The 27,804-nt window shown below is 44.8% G+C and overlaps 1 protein-coding gene across 1 annotated transcript; it reads left to right on the top strand.

Moving 5' to 3' along the window:
- Positions 1–2,484: 2,484 nt before the first annotated feature.
- On the top strand, positions 2,485–27,804 carry timeless (timeless circadian clock). The gene is made up of 31 exons (XM_080548214.1): positions 2,485–2,569; positions 5,826–5,878; positions 6,324–6,463; positions 7,460–7,613; positions 8,186–8,300; positions 8,559–8,621; positions 9,110–9,211; positions 9,805–9,960; positions 10,470–10,603; positions 11,386–11,473; positions 12,028–12,201; positions 13,266–13,483; positions 13,705–13,808; positions 14,209–14,378; positions 14,752–14,871; positions 15,236–15,387; positions 15,997–16,094; positions 16,768–16,897; positions 17,255–17,456; positions 18,024–18,163; positions 18,285–18,370; positions 18,586–18,709; positions 19,525–19,607; positions 20,046–20,200; positions 20,456–20,693; positions 21,340–21,408; positions 22,370–22,488; positions 23,397–23,625; positions 26,318–26,363; positions 26,455–26,516; positions 27,135–27,804. The coding sequence occupies exons 3-31, from the start codon at positions 6,367–6,369 to the stop codon at positions 27,263–27,265; spliced, it is 3,759 nt and encodes a 1,252-aa protein (XP_080404340.1). The 5' UTR covers positions 2,485–2,569; positions 5,826–5,878; positions 6,324–6,366; the 3' UTR covers positions 27,266–27,804.

Genomic DNA, 27,804 nt, shown 5'->3' with positions numbered 1-27,804 from the left:
CAAACTCCTCAATTGTTGCTCACTGTTTACCGTTTAATGACAGGTTATTTGTTTGATTGTCAAGCAGAGAGCCTGTGGATATTCGTGCTATGTAAAAACTTGAACGAAACTTGGGACAAAATGTGACAATGGTGCTATTAATAACAACTGGTCCTTGCTGATGATGAGAGAAGTAGACACAGACTTGAGTAGCTCCTGCAGCGAACCAAAATCTATTGATATACCACTTAAGGCCTTAATTTAAAGGGGAATTCCTCGAAATCCTTACATAACCACATATTTTGTAGTTAAATTTACAGAATTGTCCTTATAAAGGGAGAAATGGGAAGTAGCATTTCAAAGCCACAGGGTTTTTAGTTAATTCAGAAATGGTCTGAGGTAGCTTTGAAAGACAGTGGACACTGATCAGTACAGTTGGAAAGAGAGTATGATTTGGTGAATCCATTCAGGTGCTGTGTCTGGTGGCTTCGTGGACCTCTCAAAGTTATAGACGAGAGTGGAAACACCAATGTGATTGAACAGTGAAAGACTACAGTAGCAACGCCACATGAACACACACCACTAAAACAAAATAGGACAGGGAAATGTGCAATTATGTGAGGATGTTTGTTTCTGGCAGCCATAGAAAAAAATATGACGCAAAATAAAAAAGTAAACTGGAACAAAATAAACTGTGGTGTTCGTTGTCGTTGTTTCTCCACTTCCACATTCTGTGTAAAAATTGCACAAACAGTACAACAACATTTGTTATGCATCAACTAAAAAATTATACCTGCATACACTACACACCACAACATTCATGTACCACATACACACCCATATGTTTCACAATAAGAACAAATTAAAAGGAAGTATAAAAAGCAGCATTGAAGACCATCAGAGCATCACAGCGGAATATTGCACATCAGTGGAAAATATTGCACATTGGGGTAGCCAAAGCCGTATGGCACTTAAGGTCCTGGGTGTTATGATGAAGCAGATGTGGTGGCAATAGGGGGGGGGTGTTATTATTGTGTTATTTAGTTGGGTGATGGATGGCTCTAGGGAAGAAGCTGTTCTGCATCCTGGAGGTGCAGGCTTTGAAGGCCCTGTATGTATGGCCTACCAGATGGTAACAGAGAGAAGAGAGAGATGAGAGGGGTGGGTTTCATCCTTCAGGATGCTGCTCGCTCTGCGGAGGCAGCGCACCCTGGAGATGTCATCTAGTGTGGGCAGGGGAAGTCCAGTAATCTCCTGGGAAGTGTTGATGACTCTCTGGAGGGGTTTCCTTTCAGCTGCTGTGCAGTTTGCATACCATGCTGTGATGGAGTAGGTTAGAATGCTCTCGGTAGAGCAGTCAAGTCAAGTCAAGTCAGCTTTATTTATATAGCACGTTTACATACAGCAATGCTGAACCAAAGTGCTTCACAGTTGTAAAATAGATAAAATGCAGGAAATAAATAAGCACAATGCACACAATACAATGCAATACAAGATATGGTACAATTAAAAGAGAAGATAAAAGGACTAAAAACAATAAAGCAATAAGACAATAAAAGCCAGGGACCGATAGCTAGGTGGTGGGGAAGGCTAGGGAAAACAGGTGTGTTTTAAGGAGGGATTTAAAAATCTCCAGCATCTAAATCTAAGCAGTGATAAAAGGCCTTGAGCAGCTCAGCAGACAAGTTGTTTTGGGGTTTTTTGGTGTCCGAAATAGAGCCGCTGTTGAGCCTTTTTTAACAGAGCAGTGGAGTTGGCTGTCCATTTGAGGTCCTCAGTGATCCTTGGGTCCCCAAGAACTTAATGCAGGGGACCCTCTCCACTTCCTCTCCTTTAATGGTTAGGGGAGAGCGATCCACCCTGTGTCTCCTGAAGGCAATTATGATTTATTTTGTCTTTTTAATGTTTAGTGTAAGGTTATTTATTTATTTATTTACCAGGGACAGTGCACATTAATCAACAAATCAGTTTCCACATCAATGTAAATGCGCCAGAGTTAGCTCATGAGCTAATTTCCATCTGTAGTCCCTATTGTCCACCATCTTATAAATTAGCACATTCAATTATAAAACCAAATGTGCGTATATGTGTGTAGCTTTAGTATTATTATTTGTGTTTCACCTGATGCACTCCACTCAACATGACTCAGAAAAGGCAAGGTAGGGTTAATACTCTGAACTCTGTTCTACTCATTCTATTTCTATGGTCACGCAGACCTTACGGATTTGACTCTTGGGCCAAACCAACTACGAAGGGGTACATGAAGGAATTGTTACTATATCACGCGGCATAACTATTTCATAAAGCAGTATTAAAGTCTGCATAAATTGACACTCTACTATGTGTTATCTATATGCATATAATGGAAGTGTATGTCGTACATTGATAACCTAATATTACTAATTCACACATCCCAGCTCCTTCTCCCTCCTTCAGATCACATCTTAGAACAGTCCGAAAACTAAGAATTGTAGTATTGACTTATAATAGGTGATCGAGTAATATCTTAGCCGTAAACTACAAGAAATCAAGATGTTTGGACAAGTGATGGGTACAATCTTTAAAACGATCTAAACCTGGTAGTAAGCAGGTATGTTGAGACGGCAAATATCTACTTTGATTACAGTGATATGCAGACAGCTACAGTACTTTGTTTTGCAGGCTCTCAGCTGGAGCCTATAAATAACATGCCTCTCTGTTAGTTTGCTTTTGTATTTAGGCTACTCTACTAATGCATTCCCGAAAAAACAAGCGTAGAAAAGTCGCAGCAATAGCCATAATATTATGTGCATAATGTATGATTGATTTACACAATTTTCCATCATGCATTCATTGAGTTAGGAGTTAGTCAACTACTTTTGGCAGGTAGCTATCGATCTTATTTGATTTGATAAGTAACACTCGTGCCTTTCATTGTCTCCCTATTAATATGGATGCATCATTGAGAATTGCTATCGATACAATGTAGCTGGCTGCTGGGAGGGTATTCCATAAACGTTACTAAAGAAAAATCTAGGCTTATTTAGATACATCTCGCGAGATTTATAAAAAAGCCGGTCTTATTTTGATAAATCTCGCGAGACTTGTGAAAATAAGCCTAGATTTTCCTTTTAGTGACTTTAATGGAATACCTCCCTGGTGTCTGGGGCGACTTGTCTCCTTTAAAAAACAAAACAAGTTTTTTCCCCAACATCCGGTCGTAGTTTTGGCGCGAGACTTTTGAGACAGCTATGCTGTCGGAAATGTCAGGGAATAGTCATAAATATTGTTAGCTTGCTTACGGATTGATAAAATACTTAAATTAGACCGGGAATGTTTTCCTTCACGGTGGTTTGATCTGGTATGTATAACCCGTTACGCTTTGAGTGATGTCATGTCATGGAAAGATCCAGATTAACCTAGAAACGGTCTGAGTCTGTCTGTCTGTGTACGTTTCACTGTGTCCCACTCTTATCCGTGCATAAATCAATTGCAGGAAGCAGTATTGAATCTATGTATCGCATTTACTATCACATTTGTACATTTCGAGACTACGTGACGTTAGAGTTATAAGGTTCTATCTCCATTTTTGTCAAAATTGAGTTTTTTTTTTTTTACATAATCTGATCCATTAGTTGTTTATTAATGCCTGTGTGGTGTTATTTTTAAAATGTTGACATTTTTGAGTTAGTAATTCATAAAATACAAAGGTTCCATCTCACAGAACATAATGGAATGTAAAAACTTTGACGCTCAATATCTCTGAACTGCCCTAAACGGAGATAGAACCTTCTCATTCTTATCATTCTAAACGGAGATAGAACCTTCTCATTCTAAACGGAGATAGAACCTTATCATTCTAAACGGAGATAGAACCTTATCATTCTAAACGGAGATAGAACCTTCTCATTCTAAACGGAGATAGAACCTTATCATTCTAAACGGAGATAGAACCTTATCATTCTAAGCTCACGAGTTGACTTTTCAGACAATGTCTCTGTTTCACAGACGAGGTTTGTCTAGTCTGGTCTGGTGCTCACAGCTGTTCTACCTTATAGGTTTCGCATTTTAAATCTGTGAGAAATATTCTGTCAATAGATCACTAAAGGCTACTAATGCTTGTGATGTTAGTTCACCCCGATCCAGCAGGCTTTTACTACCAGCCTAGGGAGTCTTCTTTATACTGCTGCAGTGCCAAAAGGCAAAGGGGTTGTTTGCAAACAAACCGATGCATAGTCATACAAGTTATGGTTGGCAAAATGTGTGCTTTTTTTCCTTTGAATCCCCATATTGTGTGTGTGTGTGTGTGTGTGTGTGTGTGTGTGTGTGTGTGTGTGTGTGTGTGTGTATGTGTAGTGTGTACTCCCATAAAGGAAAACTGTTACTGTCTACCACCACCAGTATTTGATTGGTAGAATAGTCCTTGCATTACGGTATCTTTAAATCTGTAATTACTCAATTTCTTGCTGCCTTGGCTTTTGTGACCTAGACATTACATGACGTTTGACATGTTTGGCATTTAGCAGGTGTGGTGGTCAGGTAGGGGTCCCAGTTACACTCTTGCTCAATAGGGATCAGGCTTCACTTGTGTAACCTCACAGCTTGGTTCTGTTTTTGTAAACTCCCCACAATCACACAATGCTTTTTTGGGGTTTGGATGATTAATATAGTTACATGATTGGTCTCATTCCATTTTTTCTTCTTCAATCCTTTAGCTGAAAGACCTGCGGGTGCAGGGTTTCATAAGATGAGGGCTGGAGGTTTATGAATGAAAGGAGGTTTATGACATTAAGAACGAAAGCCCTAACCACTACTCATCCTCTTTGTGTGTAAACTAGGTTAAAGAATCAGGTTATTATTGTGTTAAGTATTACAGTTGTTCAATGGTGACTGTTACAGCCTTTCATCGTTCCCCCCCCTTTGTGTGTGTGTGTGTGTGTGTGTGTGTGTGTGTGTGTGTGTGTGTGTGTGTGTTATTATTTATTAATACGTCACATTACACAAGTGTAAGAGAGTACATTTCTTAAGCGTTGGTTCCTGTCATTGCAGCACAGTAAGGTAACAGGCAAGTTTAAGTCAAGATAGAATAAAGTGACAGCAGGACACGACATAAGTGAGACAAGTGACAAGACCTATCACTAAGCCACGCCCCAAAAGAGAAATTGTCCAATCAAATCACAGCAAAAGTCACTACAGGCAGAAAACTCGGACAAACAACTCGCTAATATATCTGATGGTGAAAAGCTTCTAGACGAAATATTCTTGTCATCTTTTTAAAAAATCATGTCTATTACTTGCTGTGGTAAATCAAAAATCAAAAAATGTGCCAACTCCCGCCATTGTAAGTCATTGAATGTCATTCAGTCAGTGAAACGCTGTTTGTTTGTCCGAGTTTTCAAAGGGGGCGTGGCTTAGCGATAGGTCCATTGTGGTTGGTCCTTGTCATACTTTGTCCCTCCCCCTCTCTGTGTGTTGTCAGTGTGGTAGCTCTCCACTGATGGGCAGGTTCGTTGAGTTCAGCTCAGGTTCAGGTTCATAGAGTTCAAGTCAGGTTCTTTTTCTCCTAATAGCCAATAGCTGTAATGAGTGTGTGGACAAGCCTAGGGCCTCACACTCCACTAGGGAATCACATTGCAAACGGTGTAGTCTTTTGTGCTCCTGCCAGTAGCTCTAACAAGGGATGGTGTTAGTAGATACATTTCTAGATTTCAGTTACTAGAGCAGGTCAGAGGTCCAAAATCTCTCTGAAATATACATTCTTGTAGTCCAACACTATATAGGAAAGCAACGTTACTTGGGAGCTTCCATATAGGTCTGACTCACGCAGCCTAGTAGTATACCTGACTGTTCCTTTGTCTTCTCTGCAGGTTTTGAACAGCTTATGAAGTCTGAAGACCTCCGTTCTGCTGTTGAGATCCAGGTGATTAATTTCTCTCTCTCTCTCTGTCTCTCTCTTTCTCTCTCTCTCTCTGTCTCTCTTTCTCTCTTTCTCACTCTCTCTCTCTGTCTCTCTCTCTCTCTCTCTATCTCTCTCTCCCTCTGTCTCTCTCTCCCTGTCTCTCTCTCTCTCTCTCTCTCTCTCTCTCTCTCTCTCTCTCTCTCTCTCTCTTGTTTGTTTCTGCTCCAGCCTATCTAGAAAATGGGTCCATAATATTTGTAGGCTTTGTGGGTGTATTATACACAGAATCTCCATGGAAACAGGGAAACCAGGGAACTCTCTCTCTCTCTCTCTCTCTCTCTCTCTCTCTCTCTCTCTCTCTCTCTCTCTCTCTCTCTCTCTCTCTTGTTTGTAGTATACACAGAAAGATGTTCAGAATCTCCATGGAAACAACCAAGATGAATTATTTCTCTCGTATTCCCGTCAGATTCAGCAGCCCTTCAGCACCCCTCCAGACAGGCTGGTGATATATGGACTTGTACATGATGAACTGTGAGCTTTTGGCAACGTGCAGTGCCCTGGGGTACCTGGAGGGGGAGACCTACCACAGAGAACCCGAATGTCTAGGTGAGTCTAGAACGGCAGTGTTGTATTATTTAATATGTAACACTTGTTTCTCATTGGTCTTGTGCCATAAAGGGATTTACTGTGGTCCTCTGTAGGGTTGTGTACCGTTTGGGTTTTATCCGGTACCAGTACCTAACCGATACTTTAAAAACGGTACCGGTACCAAAACGGTACTTAATTCGGTACTTTTGATTTTTTTAAATGACATATATATATATATAATAATAACACGGTCGACATAAGACATGACGATTGATTTTTCAGACACAGTAGTAGGATAAGGACAGTACCCGAATATCAAGAGATCCCCGATCATGTTGTCCACCTCGCAGAGACGCAGCCACACATCCGCACAACGTCATCAACAGACGCGTCGAATCCTGGAGTGCACTGTCCAATCAAAGGCTTGCGTTCGTAAACTCGCTCTGAGAGCGTCGCAGCGCACACTGGGCCCGACGTCATAAGGGGAGCAAGTCATTTGATTGGACAGAAGGCATTCCACGAGTGGTGATCAGAATTCCAGAACGAGTTTACGGAACGCACCCATAAGTCGAGCGTCGCGTTACGCCAACCCGCTAGCGGAAGTTGCTATTAGCAACCTTCTCGTTATCCTTCCGTACTCGCTGCTTTCACTGAGTGGAAATTTAACAGGCGATGTCACGTCACGAGTCGCCAGTTGACACCGGACATCAGGGGGCGAGATAGAAAGGTACCGAAATCTCCTTTGCGATTCGGTACGGGTACATACCGAATGTAAAGTAACCGGTACCTTCCGGTACCGATTTTCGGTACCCAACCCTAGTCCTCTGTGGCTCAGTTGGTAGAGCATGGCACTTAGGTTGTGGGTTTGATTTCCACTGGGACCATATATACCGAAATGTATGCACTCGCTGCAATGTAGTAAGTCGCTTTGGAAAAGTATTAGTGTTCGTGCTAAAGTGTTAGTGTTGCCTACAACGTGGTTGTAACCTCCCGCCTTCTTGTTCACTGCTGTAGAGAGTGTGAAGGACCTGATCAGATACCTGCGTCATGAGGACGATACGCGTGACATCCGGCAGCAGCTGGGCGCGGGACAGATCCTCCAGAACGACCTGCTGCCCATCATCACCCAGCACGGCCAGGACAAGCCCCTGTTTGACGCCTGCATCAGGTAGACAGACAGACACAGACAGGCAGACAGTCAGACAGTCAAACAGTCAGACAGACAGACAGACACAGACAGACAAGCCCCTGTTTGACGCCCGCATCAGGTCGCCAGACAGACAGACAGACAGACAGACAGACAGACAGAGTCAGTGGCACACCCTGTGGTCTTCAGGAGGTAAATGCCTCTCCTAACCACAGATCTAGCATCAGATTAGATTAGATTAGATTAGATTCCACTTTATTGTCATTGACAAGTACAAAGACAATGAAACACAGTTCGGCATCCAACCAGATGGGTCAACTGGCTATAGATAGGCAGGCATAGTGCAAAATGCAATGCAATGTTCCCCAGCCCTTAATCCTACCCTACTATGAGGGCAGTCAATCATCTGACCCTGGGCCTGTTTGTTAGCCTAGCAGAGCTTCTGATAATGTGGTCCAGTAAAGAAACGCAAGTTCATTTCCTATCGATCTGTGGGAGTGGTTTGACTACAGTTTGATATTGTGAAGTGATTATTGTGTTGAGGGTTTTAACAACGGTGGTCCTGAAGCTGACGCCTCTCTGGTGCTTTACAGGCTCATGGTCAATCTTACCCAGCCTGCACTGCTCTGCTTCGGGAAAGTCCCAGATGAACCTGCTATCCGACATCACTTCCTGCAGATAGTGTCATGCTTACAGGCCTATAAGGAGGTATTTTACTATTAATTTCAGTTTCTAATAATACATTTGATACTAAAAGATGCAATTAAGATATTGGCAAATTAAATAATCAAAAGGGTAGATTAAGCCTTTAGCTTACAGTATTTTGCATTATCTAAAGTGAAGAAGATGATGGTGATGATTTTGATTGATTCCACTTTCCAGCAGTGAAGTAATCTCTGCTTCAGAGTGAATAATGTTTTGAATGGGTGTATAGTTGACATTGAACCCCCCCCTCTCTCTTCTTAGGCGTTTGCCAATGAGAAAGTGTTTGGAGTTCTGAGTGAGACCCTGTACAACCTGCTGCAACTGGTGAGTGTTTGAGATGGAGCCCTGCTGTCTATGCGGCCCGTTAAACAATGCAAGAACAATGCGGTGGAACAAGGCAGAATGCTCACACTTCTTTGGCCAGGTATGAGTGCCTGTGACAAAGGGGAGTCATGACGACTGCTCTAATAAATGGCGTTTATGTTTGTTTGTTTGCAACGTTGTGAACGATTTGCCTGGCTGAATACACCAATCCTTCTAAAAGTGATCCTGATCTTAACCCACCTGATCTTAAACTCTCTCCATCTGTCTGTTTCTCTTTTTCTCTCTCTCCCCATCTCTGTGTCTATCTCTCTCTCTCTGTCTCTCTCTCTCTCTCTCTCTCTCTCTCTCTCTCTCTCTCTCTCTGTCTCTCTCTGTCTCTCTCTCTCTCTGTCTCTCTGTCTCTCTCTCTCTCTCTCTCTCTCTCTCTCTCTCTCTCTCTCTCTCTCTCTCTCTCTCTCTCTCTCTCTCTCTCTGTCTCTGTCTTTCAGGACTGGGAGCAGAGGCAGGAGGAGGACCACCTGCTCATAGAGAGGATCCTGCTGCTTGTCAGAAACGTGCTGCATGTCCCAGCTGATCCCAATGAGGAGAAGGTCAGTTCAACAGGCGGCTCAGTGTGACCTCATTCAGAGGAGTCTCTCTACTCATGCTGTGGTTTTATGTTCGGTATATCAGAGTTCCCACGGGTCCTTGAAATCCTTCAAAGTTTGTGAATTTGAGGGGAAAAAATCAAGGTCTTTTTGAAAATAGACATGGGTCATTGAAAGTGCTTGAATTCCTGTCTCTCTCTCTCTCTCAAAAAAATATATAACGGTATACATTTAAAAAATGTACTTAGCTCGTCAACTAGTAAATAAGTCTCTGTATTGCTGAACTTTACACATATTTCACAATATATTGTTTTGCTGTGCTGTGGTAGAGAAGGCAAGAGACAATCTAGTGTTCACACATTCAAGCCTCTCTTTTTAATTGTTGTCTCTCTCGACAAGCAGTTTATGTCTGGTGGTGTCTTACACTGTGTCTTGCACTGTGCTTTCCTCTTCTTTTTCCCTCTCCCCCTCTCTCTCTCCCTCTTTCTTCCAACACTCTATTCCTTTCTCCATCCCTCTCTTCTCCCTCCCAATTTCCCTTTCCTTCTCTCCCTGTGACCTCCCTTCCCATCTTTCTCTCTCCTTGGCGGCTGTAGAACGTGGACGACGACGCCAGCGTGCATGACAAGCTGCTGTGGGCCCTCCACATGAGCGGTCTGGACGACCTCATCAAGTTCCTGGCTTCCGCCCAGAGTGAACAGCAGTGGAGCATGCATGTGCTGGAGGTCATCTCCCTCATGTTCAGGGACCAGGTGAGAGACGCAAGCTAGATTAGATTTAGAAGTTAGTTAGATTAAGGTTTAAAAAAATTAGATCAGAGTCGACCTTTTGTCATTCGTTGCACAGAGTACCACGAAATGCATTTTTTTTTGCTCTAGGCACAGGGCCAGCTATAGTCAGCACCCCTGGAGAAATGAGGGGTTACGTGCCTTGCTCAAGGGCACAACGGCAGTGGTAGGCACCTTTAGATATGACGCCAGCAACCCTCCAGTGCATAAGCTCACATGCAGCTCCCTCCTGAGGCGGGGATCGAACCAGCGACCTTCCGATTGTCAGTCAGCCTCTCTAACCTCTAGGATACCTGCCGCCCCTGTTAGAGGAAGACCCACATGATTAAAAACATTGTTTTAAACACAGGAGCCTTTTTCGTTCATATACTGTACATGTTTTGGTGCAAGGCCTATAATCTGACAATATAACCGTCTCTCTCTCTCTCTCTCTCTCTCTCTCTCTCTCTCTCTCTCTCTCTCTCTGCCTACAGACCCCAGAGCTGCTGGTGAGTGCCGGTCATGCTCGCTCAGCCCAGGAGAAACAGAAGGACGCGTCAGAGCTGGAGTCCCTGCGGCAGCGGGAACAGGCGGAGAAACGCAGCCGCACTATGCAGAGAGGAACCAGGTAAACACACTGGGCCCAAGTACGGTTAGAGGTGGTAAGACAAGACACGTCCTACAGGCCTATACAGAGGTATTTTAATATTAATTCCAGTTTCTAATAGTATATTTGATACTGAAAGATTACAACTATGTACGTTGGCACATTATGTAATCAAAAGGGTAGATGCATTGCACCACCCATTACCCCGGACCCAGGTACAGTTAAAGGTGGTATGACATGCTCTGTATATAGAGAGGACAATACACTGACCTGGAAGCAGTTGAAGAGCTTGATAGGCCTCTAGTGGTTTCATCTGGAATAACAAGAGCAGTAAGAATTATGGACGACAGCCTCATATCACCCAGCGTAGCCTAGAGGTCAGAGAGGCCGCCAAGCAATCGTACTGTGCAACTGACTAACAAGTTGATTGCATAGCAATAAATCAGTAAAAAAAACAAACAATATTCCACATTCCACTTATTCCATAAGTTGTAGTGACCACTCGCTAGCGAGACAGGACATTGATTTATTCACGGCGTTCCAGCCATGTTTAAACACTGTTGTTGTGTTTGTGGGTACTACATCACCCGTGCTTCTTCTTTTAGCGGGTGATGACGTCATATAAGTGTGTCAGTACGAATGCAGTGTGAAAATAAAGCGGATGTTTTTTTTCTTCTCTACCGGCAAAACGACTACGTCTGTCCTGTTATTGCCGTCACACTTTTACAAAGTGTGTTTTGAAATGTGTGTTATTGTGTCCTGGTTTCTCTCATTGTGTGTACTGGTTACTCCCTCTCCATCAGGCACTCACGCTTCGGGGGTTCCTACGTGGTTCAGGGACTCAAGTCCATCGGTGAACAGGATGTGATCTACCACAGAGGCCTTCATAATGTGAGTGTGAACAGGATGTGATCTACCACAGAGGCCTTCATAATGTGAGTGTGAACAGGATGTGATCTACCACAGAGGCCTTCATAATGTGAGTGTGAACAGGATGTGATCTACCACAGAGTATAGGTGTTGTTGACGGGTGGTAGCGTCGTTTTTGATCGACGGTTGTCTCGTCGACAGGGGCTAGTAGAGTTTTTGATTGACGGGTGGTAGCTTGAGCTAAATCGACGGCAAAAGTGTGGTCCCCTCCAGCGGTTGTGGACCTGCTTATGCCAGTGGCCGGGCCCTGGTAAACATTCATGACTGCAGGCCACCAATCAAATCGAGACAAACCTTTGAATGGTATCGTCACTCTGTTGGATGGCATCATCAATCTGTTGAATGGTATAATCAATCATTTGAATGTCATTAGATTTTTGCGAAATTGAGAGAAGGTCAATGCATTGAATTTCCATGGAAAAAAATGTAAGTGTTTTTCTAGCTGAAATGTCAAGCGATTAAACTGTCCTCATGTCTGTCTCTCTCTGGTCTCTGTCTTCCAATCTGTCCTCCAGTTTAAGAATTTCACCCACGACACGAGTAAGGCTGTCAGACGCGTCCCCATTCGGTATCGGCACGCGCAAGACTCCGACAAACGTCGCTCTGCCCTCAACGTGCGTCTCTTCCTGCGCGAGTTCTGCGTCGACTTCCTGGAGAACTGCTACAATAACCTCATGTACCTGGTCAAGGTAAGCGTGTCTCGTTTCAATACCACATGAAGACACACACACACACACTACATGAGAGATGTCCCATAATGCAGTGCAGGCCTAATTCGGTCAAAATCCAATAATAATAATATATGCTATTTAGCTTTTATCCAAAGCGATTTACATTGCAACGAGGGCATACATTTCAGTATATATGGTCCCAGCAGGAATCGGCCCCACAACCAAAGCGTTGTTAGCTCCATACACTACCAACTGAGCCACAGAGGAGCACACAAATCCAGTAAATCCAGTTCAAAGTCATGCCGTTAACTGTTAACTCTTTTTGTTTCACATTTTGAACATGGTCTTGGTATGAACAAATCTGATGTTGCACTAATCGCTAATACCCAAGAATAATTTAGTGGGCACAGACATCACATCCTTCTCATTTTGAGACCAGTTTAAACCACAGCATTCACACTACAGAGACCAGGGCCCAGTTGTTAAAAACTTTTAATCTGGTCAGAATGATCCGGATTATTTTCTCTGATCCAGAATCAGATCAAGCTGGCTGATTTCCCCCTATACCACTCAAAGTCAGCCAGAGAGATCTGATCCTGGATAGCAAAAAAAAAGAATCAGGATCATTCTGATCCCGATCCTCAGTCAGGGTATCCGCGGTGTCTTTAATGAGTATTAAAAAGTTAATTAATACCCCCTTAATGAGTATTAAAAAGTCTTATCACGATTTTATGAGGTCTTGAATTGTGTAGGTATTTTTCTGAATTAGACTCTGTCCAAAGAGTTTGAGTCCTAAAAACTTTTAGTAAAAGTTCGTGAATTTATTAGTTTTATTAAAAAACAAAGATGAACCGGAGATTCTGTTGTATGATAGTGGTCTAGTCTATTGCAAACTAAAACTGTTAAGTTAAAGGTGTCACTGATGTCAACGGTTACAGCTCGAAGTGGCCTGGAAAAATATTGACAAGGTCTTTAAAAAGTCTTAGAAAGGTATTGAAATTAACCTCAAGATTCCTGTAAATACCCTGTGTAAATGTAAAATGTACCCTGTCAGTGTCTTACGGCCACTCTGTGCTCCACAGGAGGGTCTGATCCGGGAACAGGCCCAGCAGCACGACGAGACCTACTTCCTCTGGGCTCTCAGCTTCTTCATGTCCTTCAACCGCGGCAACGGTTTCCGTGCCGACCTCGTCTCTGAGACCATGTCCATCCGTGCCTTCCACTACATCGAGCGCAACATCACCAACTACTATGAGATGATGTTGATGGAGAAGAAGGAGGCTAAATCCTGGTCTCGCAGGTGAGGGGGGGGAGGGGGGGGGGGGGGTGGTCTGTTGGGGACAGGACAGACTGAATGTGATTGGTCGGTTGTTGTTGTTTATCGATGTAACCAACATGCCTTCTAAACTGACCATGACATGAATACCCCTGAATATTATCACTGTGAGATGAATGTCTGGGTTCAAACCTGTGTGTGTGTGTGTGTGTGTGTTTTATGTATGTTTATGTTTATTTGCCCAGGATGCATCTGGCCCTGAAGGCGTACCAGGAACTGCTCCTGACTGTGAACGAGATGGACCGCTCCCGCGACAAGAACATCCGAAAGAGTTCCAACGTCATCAAAAGTGAGCCGCCACCACCACCACCACCTCCTCTCTCTCTACTCATCACATGTGACAGCAGCTGGTGAAACCAGGAACAAGTCGGCAACCAATCTAAATGTTCCGACTTTTATTCTGAAAAATGTAAATAAATGTCAACGTCGTTGAAAAATCAATGACCCACTCGCTAGTCAAGCCAAAACATTGCATTGCAATGGATTCAGTGAGTAATCCCCTCTACTCTACACTCGTACGTTTTTTGAACATTTTCAGAATAAAAGTCAGAACATTTGATTGGTTGCCGACCTGTTCCACCACTTTCACCAGCTGCTGTCACATTTGTGTATCGTCTTGTGATTTGTTCTCTTATTTGAACCCTCTCCTCCTCCTCCTCCTCCTCCTCCTCCTCCTCCCTGCCCCCCAGGTAACATCTTCTACCTGATGGAGTACAGGGAGATCTTCCTGACCCTGCTGAGGAAGTATGATCAGACCAAGCAGCCGCGCTCCTTCCTGAAGGACCTGGTGGAGTCCACACACCTCTTCCTGCGCATGCTGGAGCGCTTCTGTAAAGGCAGCAACAACCTGGTGGTGCAGGTGAGATAGTAAAATGATTCACACGGGGTGGATGATATAGGGGTGGCAGGTAGCCTAGAGCAGTGGTTCTCAAACCTCTCCTCGGGGACCCCCAGCCGCTCCACATATTTGATCCACCAGCACACCTGATTCAACTTATCAAGTACAAATCCTAATTGCTTTGTACTTGATTAGTTGAATCAGGCGTGCTGGTGGTGGAACAGGTCAAACATGTGGAGCGGGCTGGGGGTCCCCCGAGGAGAGGTTTGAGAACCACTGGCCTACAGGTTGAGTTCAGTTCCATTGGCAACTGTCTGGTCTAAGCACAGTATAATGTAACGTGCTGAGTACAGTGTTTTCTAACTTAATTGCCTCCCTGGATCTCCTGCTGCAGAACAAGCGGGTGAAGAAGAAGAAGAAGCCTAAGAAGAAGCCGCCAGCAGACCTCACCCCCAAGGCCCTGGAGGAGAGCTGGGCGGCCGTGGCAGAGGAGCTGAGGGCCACGGGGTTCCAGGTGATTGGGGGGACCAAACATGGCAACGTCAGGGGGGACAGTTGACGCTTCAGAACTCGTGTCTCCATCAGACTGGGGTTCCATTCTAGATTGTTTTGTTTTTTACTGATCTGTGTTCAGGGTTCCCGCGCTGGTCATAAAAAAGCCTTAAAGTCTAAAATCCAGCAATCAGATATATAAGGCCTAAAAAGGCCCCAAGTTTCAGTCATTAGGTCTAAAAAAAAGAGGTGCTAGGTCTAAAAAATGAGATTAGCTTGTAAATCCTGCAATGTTAGTCGCTTTGGATAAAAGCTAAATGGCCTATATTATTATTCATCTAAGAGAAGACTGAATTCTGTCTGTCTGTCTGTCTGTCCTGCTGCAGTTATCAGGGGCTCTGACAGAGGGCGCTGTGCCGTTTGACGCTACGTCTGACAGTCCTCTGGAGGAGCAGCAGACGGAGGCCATGGTGCGTGTGCAGGACGCCCTGATCGCCAAGTTGGGACCTGAGGCTCTGGGCTTACTACGCGCTTCCAGGTCAGTGTGTCTCCATATCAACCCTCCCCCTCTGCTCATCACACTGGCCTCACTGACCACAGTAGTAGGGGTAGTGGTGGCCTAGGGCAGTGGTTCTCAACCCTCTCCTCGGGGCGCCCCAGCCGCACCACATATTTGATCTGTTCCACCACCAGCACACCTGATTCAACTAATCAAGTACAAACCATAATTGTACTTTGTACTTGATTAGTTGAATCAGGTGTGCTGGTGGTGGAACAGATCAAATATGTGGTGCGGCTGGGGCGCCCCGAGGAGAGGGTTGAGAACCACTGCCCTAGGCCACCACTAGTTGAGTTAATATCCCACCTGGGAACATCACCACTAGTGTGCTCTTGAGTAAGGCACAGACTTAGACCTTAGAAGCTACTCCAGGGAGACTGTCCTGGTAATCTCTAATTGTACGTCGCTTTGGATAAAAGCGTCTGCTAAATGGTAATAATATATATATATAAATAGAATGTAGAGAACCTCAAAACAGTACCCCTCTGCCTTCTTTGGAGTAAAACAAATCACAGCGTTCCACCAATTATCTGTAGTCTATTACTTACGCTTGTTGCTGTTCTTCTCTCTGTCTTCCTCCATGCCCAGGGAGATCTGGCCAGACGGAGACACGTTTGGTTCAGCTGACGTGGAGCCAGAGGAGGAGCTGGAGCTACTCAAACAGATCCTCTTCACCAACCTGCCCAGTGAGTCTACCTGGCTGAGTTACACTATGAACTACCTTAGAGTCTACCTGTCTGAGTTACACTACGAACTACCTTAGAGACCAATACCTGCCCAGTGAGTCTGCCTGTCTGAGTTAGGCTACACTATGAACTACCTTAGAGTCTACCTGTCTGAGTTACACTACGAACTACCTTAGAGACCAATATCATTTCATTGGTTGTGTACACTGTTGGATGCACTGGTAGGGTAAGTTAAGTAGTAGTTAATAGGGATGTAACGATACACTCAACTCCTGATTCAATATGATTCATGGTACTGGGTTCACGATATGATTTTCTCATGAATTTTTTTCGAACAAACTGAGATTGCAGACAAATAATGAATGAGAAAATATTCTTTTATTTATTTCTCAGACAAAAACTACAAAATACTGTATTTCTTAAAGAATCCATTTTTATTTATGAGGTAGTGTATATCTACTTTAGGATATACCTTCAAACAAGCGAAGTGAAAAGTAGATTGCGCCCTCTGCTGTTTAAAACGAGTATCGAGATTAATCTCACTCATTTGTATCGTCACATATTTGTAACGATAACTAACTGTCTCGCGATGCATCGTTGCATTGCTTACACAATGTAGAAAAATGTTGTATACACTAGTAATGAGACCATATTTTGTTATTTTCTTTTTCAGGGCCGCCACCCCCTGAGCCTAGTATGGAGGAAGAGGATGGGCCAGAGGAGGAAGAGGAGGAGCAGGAGGAAGAGCTGGAGTCTGTACGCGTGTTTGAGCAGGATTTCAATTTCCTAGACTTCATCAAAAGGTGAGGGGAAATAAATATTTTTTCTTCGGTCATTTGTCTAACAGTCTACAGCAGGGGTTCCAAAACTGTTCACCCCGCGACACACAAAATAACGACCTGCCAACTCCATATTTAAGACCTAAATATTTAAGGCCTAAAATTCTGATTAGCGAATGTAAGACTTTAAGTTCCCGCGGGAACCCTGTTTTTCTTGGGGGGGCCCCGTTGTGATCCGGGGGTCGGATCGTAGTGGAGACCCTGGTCTAAACCAGAAACTGGAAAAATAATATGACACCATTTTGAGAAGATCTAGAAGATCATAGAAAACAAATCTCAGCTGCTCTGTGACCACGCTGAACGACCTACTCCGTCTGGCAGGTTTGCCCATCCCAACATCGTGCGTCCGTACGTGTACATGCTGAGGACGTACTCCCAGAACACCCCACACACCAACCACTGCGCGGCCCGCATGCTGCACCGCCTCGCCGTCGACCTCAAGATGGACGCCCTGCTCTTCCAGCTCTCCGTCTTCTGCCTCTTCAACAAGATCCTGGCGGACCCCGCTGCCGCTGCCTACAAGGTACTGTACCCCTGTACCCCCAAGGTACTACAGTACCCCACCTCAGGTCCTGGGAGAGGGTGGCTGCCTTCCAGGGTGCTCTTTAACACTAGAACAGCCGTGCCTTTTTTACCTACTAAAAGAGCCGCCTCGGCCGCCTCGCCTCTTTACAATGGGAAGCTGTTACTTACACACAACAACCACTAGTTGGCCGCTTGTAAATTTGCCTGCTTCCTACACAGAAAAACTGCAAAATAGCTTTATACTAGCTTATCCTGATGTGATTTTGAAAATGTAAGGATACTGTGTGGTAGAACGCACATATCTAGGGAAAGTCATGAAAGGAGGGTCCTGAAATTTGATTGAGTGCAAAGATATAAATGTTTTCTTTACTCACAGGCTGATTTAAGTGTTAATGTCACACATGGAGGATGTTATGTATGCAATAGATAAACTGATCACATGTTAAATAAAAGTTGTTGAAATATGGGAAGGACCCTAAACGTAAACACAGATCCTAATACTTTGTGCAGACCTGCATTCAACGTGAGTTCAAACTCTCCCTCTCTCTCTCCCTCTCCCCCACAGGAGCTGGTGACCTTTGCCAAGTTTGTGCTTGGCCGGTTCTTTGAGCTCGCGACACGGAACAACAAGGCCTATATGGAGCTGCTGTTCTGGAAGAATGTCGGAGCGGTGCGCGAAATGACAGAGGGCTACACCAAAGACGGGTGCGTTGGCGTGGTGGCGGGGCTGCCTGTCTTTGTATATTTGAACTCTTGTGGTACTTTTTTTTGAAGTCTTCCATATTAAAAATGTCTGGTTTTTTTTGTGTTCTCCTGCCGGCCTCAGAGCGGGGTCAAACAAAATGGCAACATGGACTCCCGAGGAGGAGGAGGAGCTGCGTAAGCTGTACGAGGAGCACCAAGACTCTGGAGGTGAACTACCACATCACCACTCCCTTCACTCCATAACCTTTCACCTCAGATCCTTTCAGTCTCTGTTTTATTTGGGTTATTATTGTGTAATAACCCTAACCCTAACCTGCACATGTAAGAGATGCCCAGAGCAAAGTTGATTGCATGGCAATAAATCAGCGAAAAATAAAAAATAAAGTAAAACAAATCGCCACATTCTGTCTCTGAACCCACAGCGCTAGACCTGGTGGAGTCTCTGCTGCCGTTGCTAAGCGACGGCACCCGTACCCGTCGGCAGGTGGTGGTCCAGTTGGTGCAGATGGGCCTGGTGAACAGCAGCAAAGACCTGAAGAAACAGAAGTCAGTGACCGTTTCAAGATGTATTGTTACGTCATATTATACACACACAAGTGTAAGAGAGTAAAGTTCTTAGGCTTCGGTTCCTGACACAAAAATTAAGAAGTTGTCTAGAGATGCCACAGAGTAGGTGGCAATGCCTTAACCGTATGTGTGTCGAAGGCCACTAGGGCCTCTTCCATCCTTGTCAAGGGGAGTGATGACCTCCTCTCCTTTCATTCAACACCGACTGAGAGGGCATTATGGGCTGGGTCGTGGACTTTTTGTATTGATGAAGTCACTAGAAGATTTGTGCACTCACAACAGAACTCAAGTTAGGGCTCTACCCTTAGTCCACCAACACTAGTTGCCACCCAGCAGATTTGATTAAAATCAGACAGATTTGATTAAAATCAGACAGATTTGATTAAAATCAACAGATTTTATGTTAAATAAAAGTCAGACAGATTTTTATTAAAATCAACAGATTTTATGTTAAATAAAAGTTGTTGAAATATGGGAAGGACCCTAAATGTATTTGAAAAAGAAGAGACCCGCACACCGCAGAAAACTTGGGGCGAGGTGCTGGCGACGGAGCAGAATACTAAAGGATAAAGTAGAAGCCGCACACTCTCCTTCCAGATGCAAGAAGTGTATCATTTATTGAGTCTTACTCCTCCAAGACCCAAGACTTGACAAAGGCTTCTGGCCGAAACTGTTGTCAATAAATGATACACTTTTTGCATCTGGAACGAGAGTGTGCAGCTTCTACTTTATCCTTAAGGACCCTAAATGTAAACACAGATCCTAATCCGTAGCCTCGCCCCCCCCCCGTGTAGGAAAGGCACCCGGATCGTCCTGTGGACTAAGGACCAGGAGGAGGAGCTTCAGATGCTGTTTGAGGAGTACAGAGACTCTGATGGTATGTTCTTACACCAGGGGACTAGTGACGCTTTTTAAAAAAACATGTTTTTAGGGCATTTCTGCTTTATTGCGATAAAGACAGTAGAGATTGACAGGAAGGATGGGAGGGAGGGAGGGAGAGAGGGAGGAGGGATGACATGCAGGATAGGGTGAGAGAGAGGAGCGATGACATGCAGGATATGTCGATGGCCGTAATCGAACCCGGGACCCTGCGATTACGCGGCACGCGCCTTAATGAGCTACGTCACCCAGGCACCCGAATCCACCTTCTGTCACAGTGCTTGACGTAATCATTTTGTATAATTTCATTATGAGCCATTAAAACACCTGAAACTAGTCCCAAAATGCTGTTCTTCGTTGTCCATGCTGATTGTAACACCGGGCCGTTCCTGGTCCTCCATGGTGATGACGCTCTATGATGTGCTCCTGTGTGTAGACGTGCTGGGGAACATCCTGAAGAAGGTGACGGCTAAGCGTTCCCGGGCCCGCGTGGTGGACAAGCTGCTCAGCCTGGGCCTGGTGACGGACAGGAGGGAACTCTACAAGAAGAGGCGCCGCAACGCTGCGGGGAAGAGCAGCGGAAAGGCAATGGTGAGGGGAAACCTCTCTCTCTCTCTCTCTCTCTCTCTCTCTCTCTCTCTCTTTCTCTCTACATTTTCTTTTACATTACATTTTAGGCATTCAGCAGATGCTTTTAGCCGAAGTTGTGTACACTCTGTCCAAGCTTCACTCTTTACTCCTAAAAGAGGCTCCAACAATTGATTGACAAGTTTATTGCATGGCAAATAAAACATGTTGTTGTTGTTATTATTGTTATTATTATTATTATTATTATTATTATGACAGACTGAAGAGGAGTTCCTTGCTGACCTCGATGGGGGTCTCACAGAAGAGCCTATGGACAGAGATGAAGATGAAGAAGAGGAGGAGGAGGAGGAGGAGGAGGAGGAGCAGGTTAACTCTGAGGAGAGTGAGGAGGAGGAGCCAGAGAGGGAGGTGTCAGGTGATGGAGGGAGGAGAAAGAGGGGCGCGGTGGAGAAGAATGCCAATGTGGGGACCGTGGTACACACTCTCCGGCAGGAAGGTGAGAGCCAGGTTTAATCACAGACCCCACGTAGCAGAATGAGTTTATTCCATCTTACTGTACGAGTACACAAGAGTAGAGTTCTTGCTTTGGTTCTTCAACATTGACATTGCAGCGTTCAGATACACAACACAATACTAACACAGTGATAATAAGTAACGTAAGGAAAAAAAAAGTAACCCTACATTGATAAAGTAATAAAGTGATGGATTTTACAGTGGCCTCAATAGTGCAACAATGCTGTGCAGAGTATGATGATATGAAATGCAATATAATATAATACAATAGGGGTAGTGGTGGTCTAGTGGATAGTGAGTTGGACTTGTGATCGGAAGGTTGTGAGTTCAAATCCCGCCTGAAGCCACACCACTACTAGTGTGCCCTTGGGTAAGGCACTTAGCCCTCAGTTACTCCAGGGGGAATGTCCCTGTAATTCGTAATTGTAAGTCGCTTTGGATAAAAGCGTCTGCTAAATGGTAAAATTAAAATTAATTAAATTACAATACAGTACAATAGTAAATTAGTCCAAATGGGGTATACTCTTCTCAGTTTCTATCTAACACCAACACGTTAATGCAACTGGTTTCATATGGTTACAAAGTATAAAGAGTTGATCATTTTCCTAAACTTTGTTGTGTCATAACAGGTATGTCAGGACCCCTGTTGTGGCTACAGAACTGCCTGAACAGAACAGCAGATGCCCGCGAAGAAGAAGGTGAGTGCACTCTGAAGTGCTCAGAGAACATTTCAACATTTTTGACATTTTATACGTTTATACCAAAAAACATCTTAAGAAAACATCTATGCTAGGACAGGTGCCATGGCAGTCACAATGCTTCAAGAAGGAGAGATTCAGGAGAGAACATTCTTGTATCCTATAGACAACGTTCCTGTATCTATCTATACATCTATCCCCCCTATACTGTTTCTCCTGAGACATCTACTACCCCCCACTACAGTCCCTCATGAGACATCGACTACCCAACTGTACTGTTTCTCCTGAGACATCTACTACCCCCCTGTACTGTTTCTCCTAAGACATCTACTACCCAACTGTACTGTCCCTCCTGAGACATCTACTACCCCCTGTACTGTTTCTCCTAAGACATCTACTACACCCCTGTACTGTTTCTCCTGAGACATCTACTACCCCCCTGTACTGTTTCTCCTGAGACATCTACTACCCCCCTGTACTGTTTCTCCTGAGACATCTACTACCCCCCTGTACTGTCTCTCTTGAGACAACTACTACCCCCCTGTACTGTTTCTCCTGAGACATCTACTACCCCCCTGTACTGTTTCTCCTGAGACATCTACTACCCCCCTGTACTGTCCCACCTGAGACATCTACTACCCCCTGTACTGTTTCTCCTGAGACATCTACTACCCCCCTGTACTGTTTCTCCTGAGACAACTACTACCCCCCTGTACTGTCTCTCCTGTGTCATAAAAACCTTCCTTCTTCTAGCACGACGATTGCCAATGGCCCCTGGCCTGAGCATAGATTACTTTTTCCTGCTATGACTGGTAGCACCTACCTAGTCAAATGTAATTACTTTGGAATAAGGCGTCTGCTAAATACCAAAAATTAGAATGTAATCTGTATGCATCATTAGCATGTGACTGTATCTTTCTCTATGCATCATTAACATGTGATCATGTGACTTGGTCTACAGGTTTGTCTCAGCCCGTGCCCCTGGTCCCTCTGACAGAGGAGAACGAGGACGCCATGGAAACCAGGAGCTTCAAGATGTTGCTACGGAAACTGGGGGTCAGAGCGCCCGCTGACGAGCAGGTAGGTGTGAGGAGGGGTCGAAGGTTTACGTGTCCGTATTAATACTCCAAAACACTAAGATATGAGTGGGTTTGGTCAGACTTAAGTTGCTAATATGTAAAGACTGTGGAAAGACTCAACCTCTGAAAAGGTGTTCATGTTAAGAAGATGATGATGATGATGATGATAATAATACTTTTATAAACCACTAAGATATCATGTACGAGGCCCTCAAACCTTTGGTGCCTTTTTATAAATCTTTACGGTTATTTTTTTCTGAGTGGGGCAGTTCCACTCATATTTTTCAGTTCCACTCATATTTTTCATTTTATTGGATGGAGTCAGTAAAGATAAACAGACATGTCAGCAGGGCATGGGCCGGATTCGAACCCATACCGACATGGGCATATGTGTGCACTGTAGACCGCGTTGCTAGACCACTGGACCACCCCAGGCCACTGCCTTTTTATAGTTATATCGTGCGAAAGTTATTCAATTCAATTCAATTCAATTCAATTATACTTTATTTATCCCCGTGGGGAAATTCATTTTGCCACGCCACTCTCTAAAAACAACACATGACAACACAACATAAAGGACAGACAACAATACTGGGCCAGCCATGTATAGTATATAAAAAAGAACAGTGAGATCATGATAGAGAAGTGGATAAAAAGATGGCTATAGTTATTATATTAAAATACTAAAAAGTGATGATGATGATTAAAATAAATAATAAATACAGATTCAGGAGCCTTGACCCCGACTACTACTTTAGTTGCCATTGAACAGTCTTAGTGCAGCCGGGATAATTGATTTATTTTTTGTTATGTCTGCGTGCATGTTATTTATTTATAAATGTTTGCACTTTTTCTATATGATCTCACAGCCTATACATATTAATGTCCTTGTTTGTGTTTGGTGATCAGGAGACGTTCTGGAGGATCCCGGTGAAGATGAGCCCGTCAAAGCTGAGGGGGGCAGCGGCAGCCCTGTGCCCCAGTGAAGAGGCCCCGTCAGGGGGAGAGCGCCCTGGGAGCCCTGGGAGCCCCGGCCAGGAGCACCTGGTGGAGGCAGACTCCCATGACCAGAAGGCCCAGGCCCTCAGAGCCCTGATGCTGGCCCGCAAGAAGAAACGACCCGCAGCTGAGCACACAGGTCTGGAGATGAAAGGCCTGGATGATTTAATCAGAATCAGAATAATTTTTTATTGCCAAGTATATTCGCACATACAGGAAATTGACTTGGTGTGGTTGGTGCATAGGACATTTAAGATATAAACAACACTAAGCAAAAATTGTTTAAAAAGACAATGACAGAAAGGGACAGTAGAACAATAATTATCAGCTAACTCATTTGATTCTTCATTAAATCACCTTTTGTCTAACAGTTTTGATAAACACCAGTCAACAGAGTTAATTTATGTCCATAGTGGAAATGGGGAAAATATGAAATAAGAAAGTTTATTGTATCTTTGAGATAGTTATACCCTTACAGAAGTTCACTGTGGGACTTCATTCGAACAACTAGCATTTAAAAATGGGTAGGCTACATTATGTCCATATATATCTGTGGCAACAGATAATAGCCATAATAGATTTGTTATTATGTTAATTTCCATGGAAACAGCATTGTTCTATGGTGCTGAACATTCTAGCTCACAATAATGGGCAGTTTAGGTGCATTGGCCCATTATGACACATTCACCCTAAACATTCTGATGTAGTCATTACACGGTTGACCACTGAAAGCGAAACACCCACTCACTAAGCAAAGATACTCAGCAGAAGAGAATGAATTATCAGAAAGGCTACATAGAACTTGTGGAACAAAATCGCATATTGCAGGAGGAATTGCAGCAAAGCGGAGTTGCGATTTCATGGATGGAGCAAAGAGTGTTGTTCCTGGAGAGCCTTAGAAGTCCAGCAGTGGACCGTGGTGTTGCAGACCTACCTCCACCAACTCAGTGCCAGAGCACCCTACTGCCTGTGCTGGACCAGAAGGTCCCTACCACCCAACCTCCACCCTTAAGGAGCCCTGTGCTGAACTGCCCTGTCCTCAAACTGCGCACAAAATATTATAATCTAGTGTCTAATACAGAGACTGAGAGGAAGGACGGACACCGACAGGAAGTCCCTGTGCTGGACCAGAGGGTCCCTACCCGCCCTCAACATCCACCCTCAAGACTCCCTTACCTGAACACCCCTGTCCTCAGGCAGTATAAACTGCTAAAGAATAATCCAGTGGCTAATACGACAGCGAGCGAGAGGACGGACACCGTCTCCAAAATGCAGCCTCCGGAACAGCCGATGGCCCCTGTTAATGCCCTTGTGAAAGACGGAAGCGAAACCTGTACGGATAAAGATGTCCCCCACCTCCCTGCCTCCCGACCGCCTGTCAAATGGATCAAAACGAGCCGTGGCATCATGCCCCAGAGGAACGAGCCCCCGCCTCCTGTCAGAGTCGCTGCCTCCAAGGCCGCCAGTGAAGTCGCTGAGCGTAAGAAGCCACCAGCTACAACCAGGAAGGAGTCATTCGCTCCCCACAGGCCAGACGGGAAGCCCCCTCCGGTTCCCAATATCAGGAGACGGCTCCCCCAGAGGAACGAGCCCCCGCCTCCTGTCCGAGTCGCTGCCTCCAAGGCCGCCAGTGAAGTCGCTGAGCGTAAGAAGCCACCAGCTACAACCAGGAAGGAGTCATTCGCTCCCCACAGGCCAGACGGGAAGCCCCGTCCGGTTCCCAATATCAGGAGACGGCTCTATCCGGCCTCCGGAGACCAAAAGATTGCTGTCGGGGGCGGACCAGAGCGTCACACACACACTGTCGGTGTCCCTGACGAACTTCAGCCGATCTCTACCCAGAGGGATGTGGATGTAGGGGAGAGGAGAGGCGGGGGGGCAGCGGTGGACTTGAACAATGTGACCCTAATGATCCACCATCTGACAGACAAACTGGACAGCGTGGTCCAGGAGCTGAGCCAGTTGAAGGCACAGCAGGGAGATCACCTGGGTTTTGTGGGGCCAAGGAGCAACGGAGGGTTAGGAGTGCATGAGCTGGGGATGAGAGAGGAGTGTCAAGCAGATCTGAGAGAGGAGAGAGAATCAAGCAGATCTGCTTGAAGTGAAGAGCCACGCCGCTTACCAAAAGAGTGCCTCAATCTGAGTAGGGAAACATTACATTACTGATTATTTAAGAGGAAATTTAAAACCATGTAAGGTGTCCTCAACGGTAACTACTGTCACTAGTCTGGTGTTATTGGGGTGTGAAATTGAATACTATCAATAGTTAATCGTCCCCCGCGATGAAATCGGGGAGTGGGACTATGGATCGGTCTCTGTCTGTTCGTATGTCACACGCTTTATGTTTGTCATGACAGGGACAATTTTGTCTAAACTAGACGAATTGGGTGAATGATGCATTTTTCCATAGAGATTGTTTCGACTAATCGAGGTGATGCCGATTAGTCTTCTGATGGTGCGGCTAAAGTGATGAGTTGTTATTATTAGAAACTGCACAATAGAATGCAAAGAGGAGAGCACACCTCAGATTACTATACCAAACAGTACAGTCAAGTCATTGGAAATGAATCAAATAAGCAATACTCTGGTAACTTTTCAGCCTTCATGCATTTTAATAGTTGTCACTTTTTCACACAAGAGGAGGGTCGCTACATCATTCATGGGGGACAACGTTGTACTGTATGCTTGTTTTGATTAAGTTTGGGTAAAGTTTGGGTAAAAAAAAAACTCAAATACTTTGATAATACCGATCCTAACCCTAACTCTTAGAAAAGACAAAACCATACACAAGTGACAACCAATTAATTTTTTCTCTCTCTCTTACTCCACAGATTTCCTCCCTGTTGAGGGTGTAGATTCAGACAGTGAACCTCAGAGGTGAGACATTCATAATGTCCTGTTAATTACTAATGCTACAGCACCATGTCCGTTCAATCCCCTGACTGTGATTCCTTCCTCTCCATACCAGATCCCCACTAGAAAAGACCTCCACCAAGAGAAGCCGAATGTTGGACAGTGATGAGGAGAAAGGTATTAGAGAAGCCTTTTCTTCTGCTGTTTAACATTTTTGCTGTTTCGTCCACTAGCTAGAAATCAATATCCAGGGGCGGCTGTGGCGCAGGAGGTAGAGCTGCCGTCTAATGATCGCAAGGTTGGCAGATCGGCGGTTCGAGCCCCGGCTGGCCACATGTCGAAGTGTCCTCGGGCAAGACCCTGAACCCCAAATTGCTCCCAGTGAGCGGGCCGGCGCCTTGCATGGTAGCTTGCCGCCATTGGTGTGTGAATGGGTGAATGATAAGCCATTGTAAAGCGATTGTAAAGCGATTTTGCAATAAGGCGCTATATAAGTCAGTCCATTTACCATTTATTTACCATTTATATCCTTTGGTGCCAGTCTGTTTGTGATTTGGCCTTTATTGTTGCCATGAGTATGGAACGCTAATGGACTGCACTTATATAGAGCCTTATTCCAAAGCGCTTTACAATGGCCTCTCACTCACCCATTCACACACCAATGGCGGCACGCTACCATGCAAGGTACCGACACACTCTGTTTCACTCAAGTGAAACAGACCGGCACCCAGGCTATGAAAACATGACATTCAACTGACTTTTCTTACAACGCTCTCTCCTCTCCTCTCCTGACAGAAGACGACCCCCCCACCGTGAAAGACATGGGGGGTGACGGGGACGCTAACTCAGACGGGGAGGCTTACTCTGCTCCCGCTAAGCGTCCACGACAGAGGGTCCTAATTGATGATGAAGATGAGGAAGATTAAGACGTGAGGAGAAGTCTCTTGTTTGGTGGATGCGACAGACACCACACATCAACAGGGCTGAGGAGAAGAAGACAGAGGAAGACAGAGGAGGATTGGGAGACAGAGGAGGATTGGGAGCGTATATTTCTCAGAGGAGGGTGTGCATCCTCAGGGAAAACCCAAAGACCAGAGAGAGTGAGCTTGGGGGTGTAGATGAACCCCTCGGGAAAACGTGAGGCTGACTCCTCCCATGTTGCCTGGACTCTCTTTTGGCAGCAAGGTTATCTTCTAAAAGTGTTTTCTTGTTTTAAAATCCATTCTTTGAGAAAAATAAAAAAGGTCTTCTACTTCATCTTTCTGTTTGTTCTGTTCTATATGTATATCAGAACCAGGTAATATGGCCATTGTTGCTCATGCCCTGGTTTTGGAAAGTGTTACCTCAAACTAGGTTGTACTTTTTATACTCAAGATTCTTGCTACTGCAGGTGTAATCGGCAGTTCACTGGTTAACATTCATCCCAGTTTTGGGTTAATCATATTTGTGTTGTTTTCAGAGTTCA

Source organism: Nansenia antarctica (assembly GCF_963989245.1).
Source record: "Nansenia antarctica genome assembly, chromosome: 18".
NCBI lineage: Eukaryota > Metazoa > Chordata > Actinopteri > Argentiniformes > Microstomatidae > Nansenia > Nansenia antarctica.
The sequence above is the reverse complement of the archived record's forward strand: the minus strand, read 5'-3'. Positions and strand labels throughout refer to the sequence as shown.

Coding starts and splice junctions, on each gene's coding strand:
- timeless (XM_080548214.1), top strand. CDS start 6,367: ATGGACTTGTACATGATGAACTGTGAGCTTTTGGCAACGTGCAGTGCC. Junction 9,212..9,804: donor CTGATCCCAATGAGGAGAAG/GTCAGTTCAACA, acceptor TGGCGGCTGTAG/AACGTGGACGACGACGCCAG. Junction 16,095..16,767: donor CCTCTTCACCAACCTGCCCA/GTGAGTCTACCT, acceptor TTTCTTTTTCAG/GGCCGCCACCCCCTGAGCCT.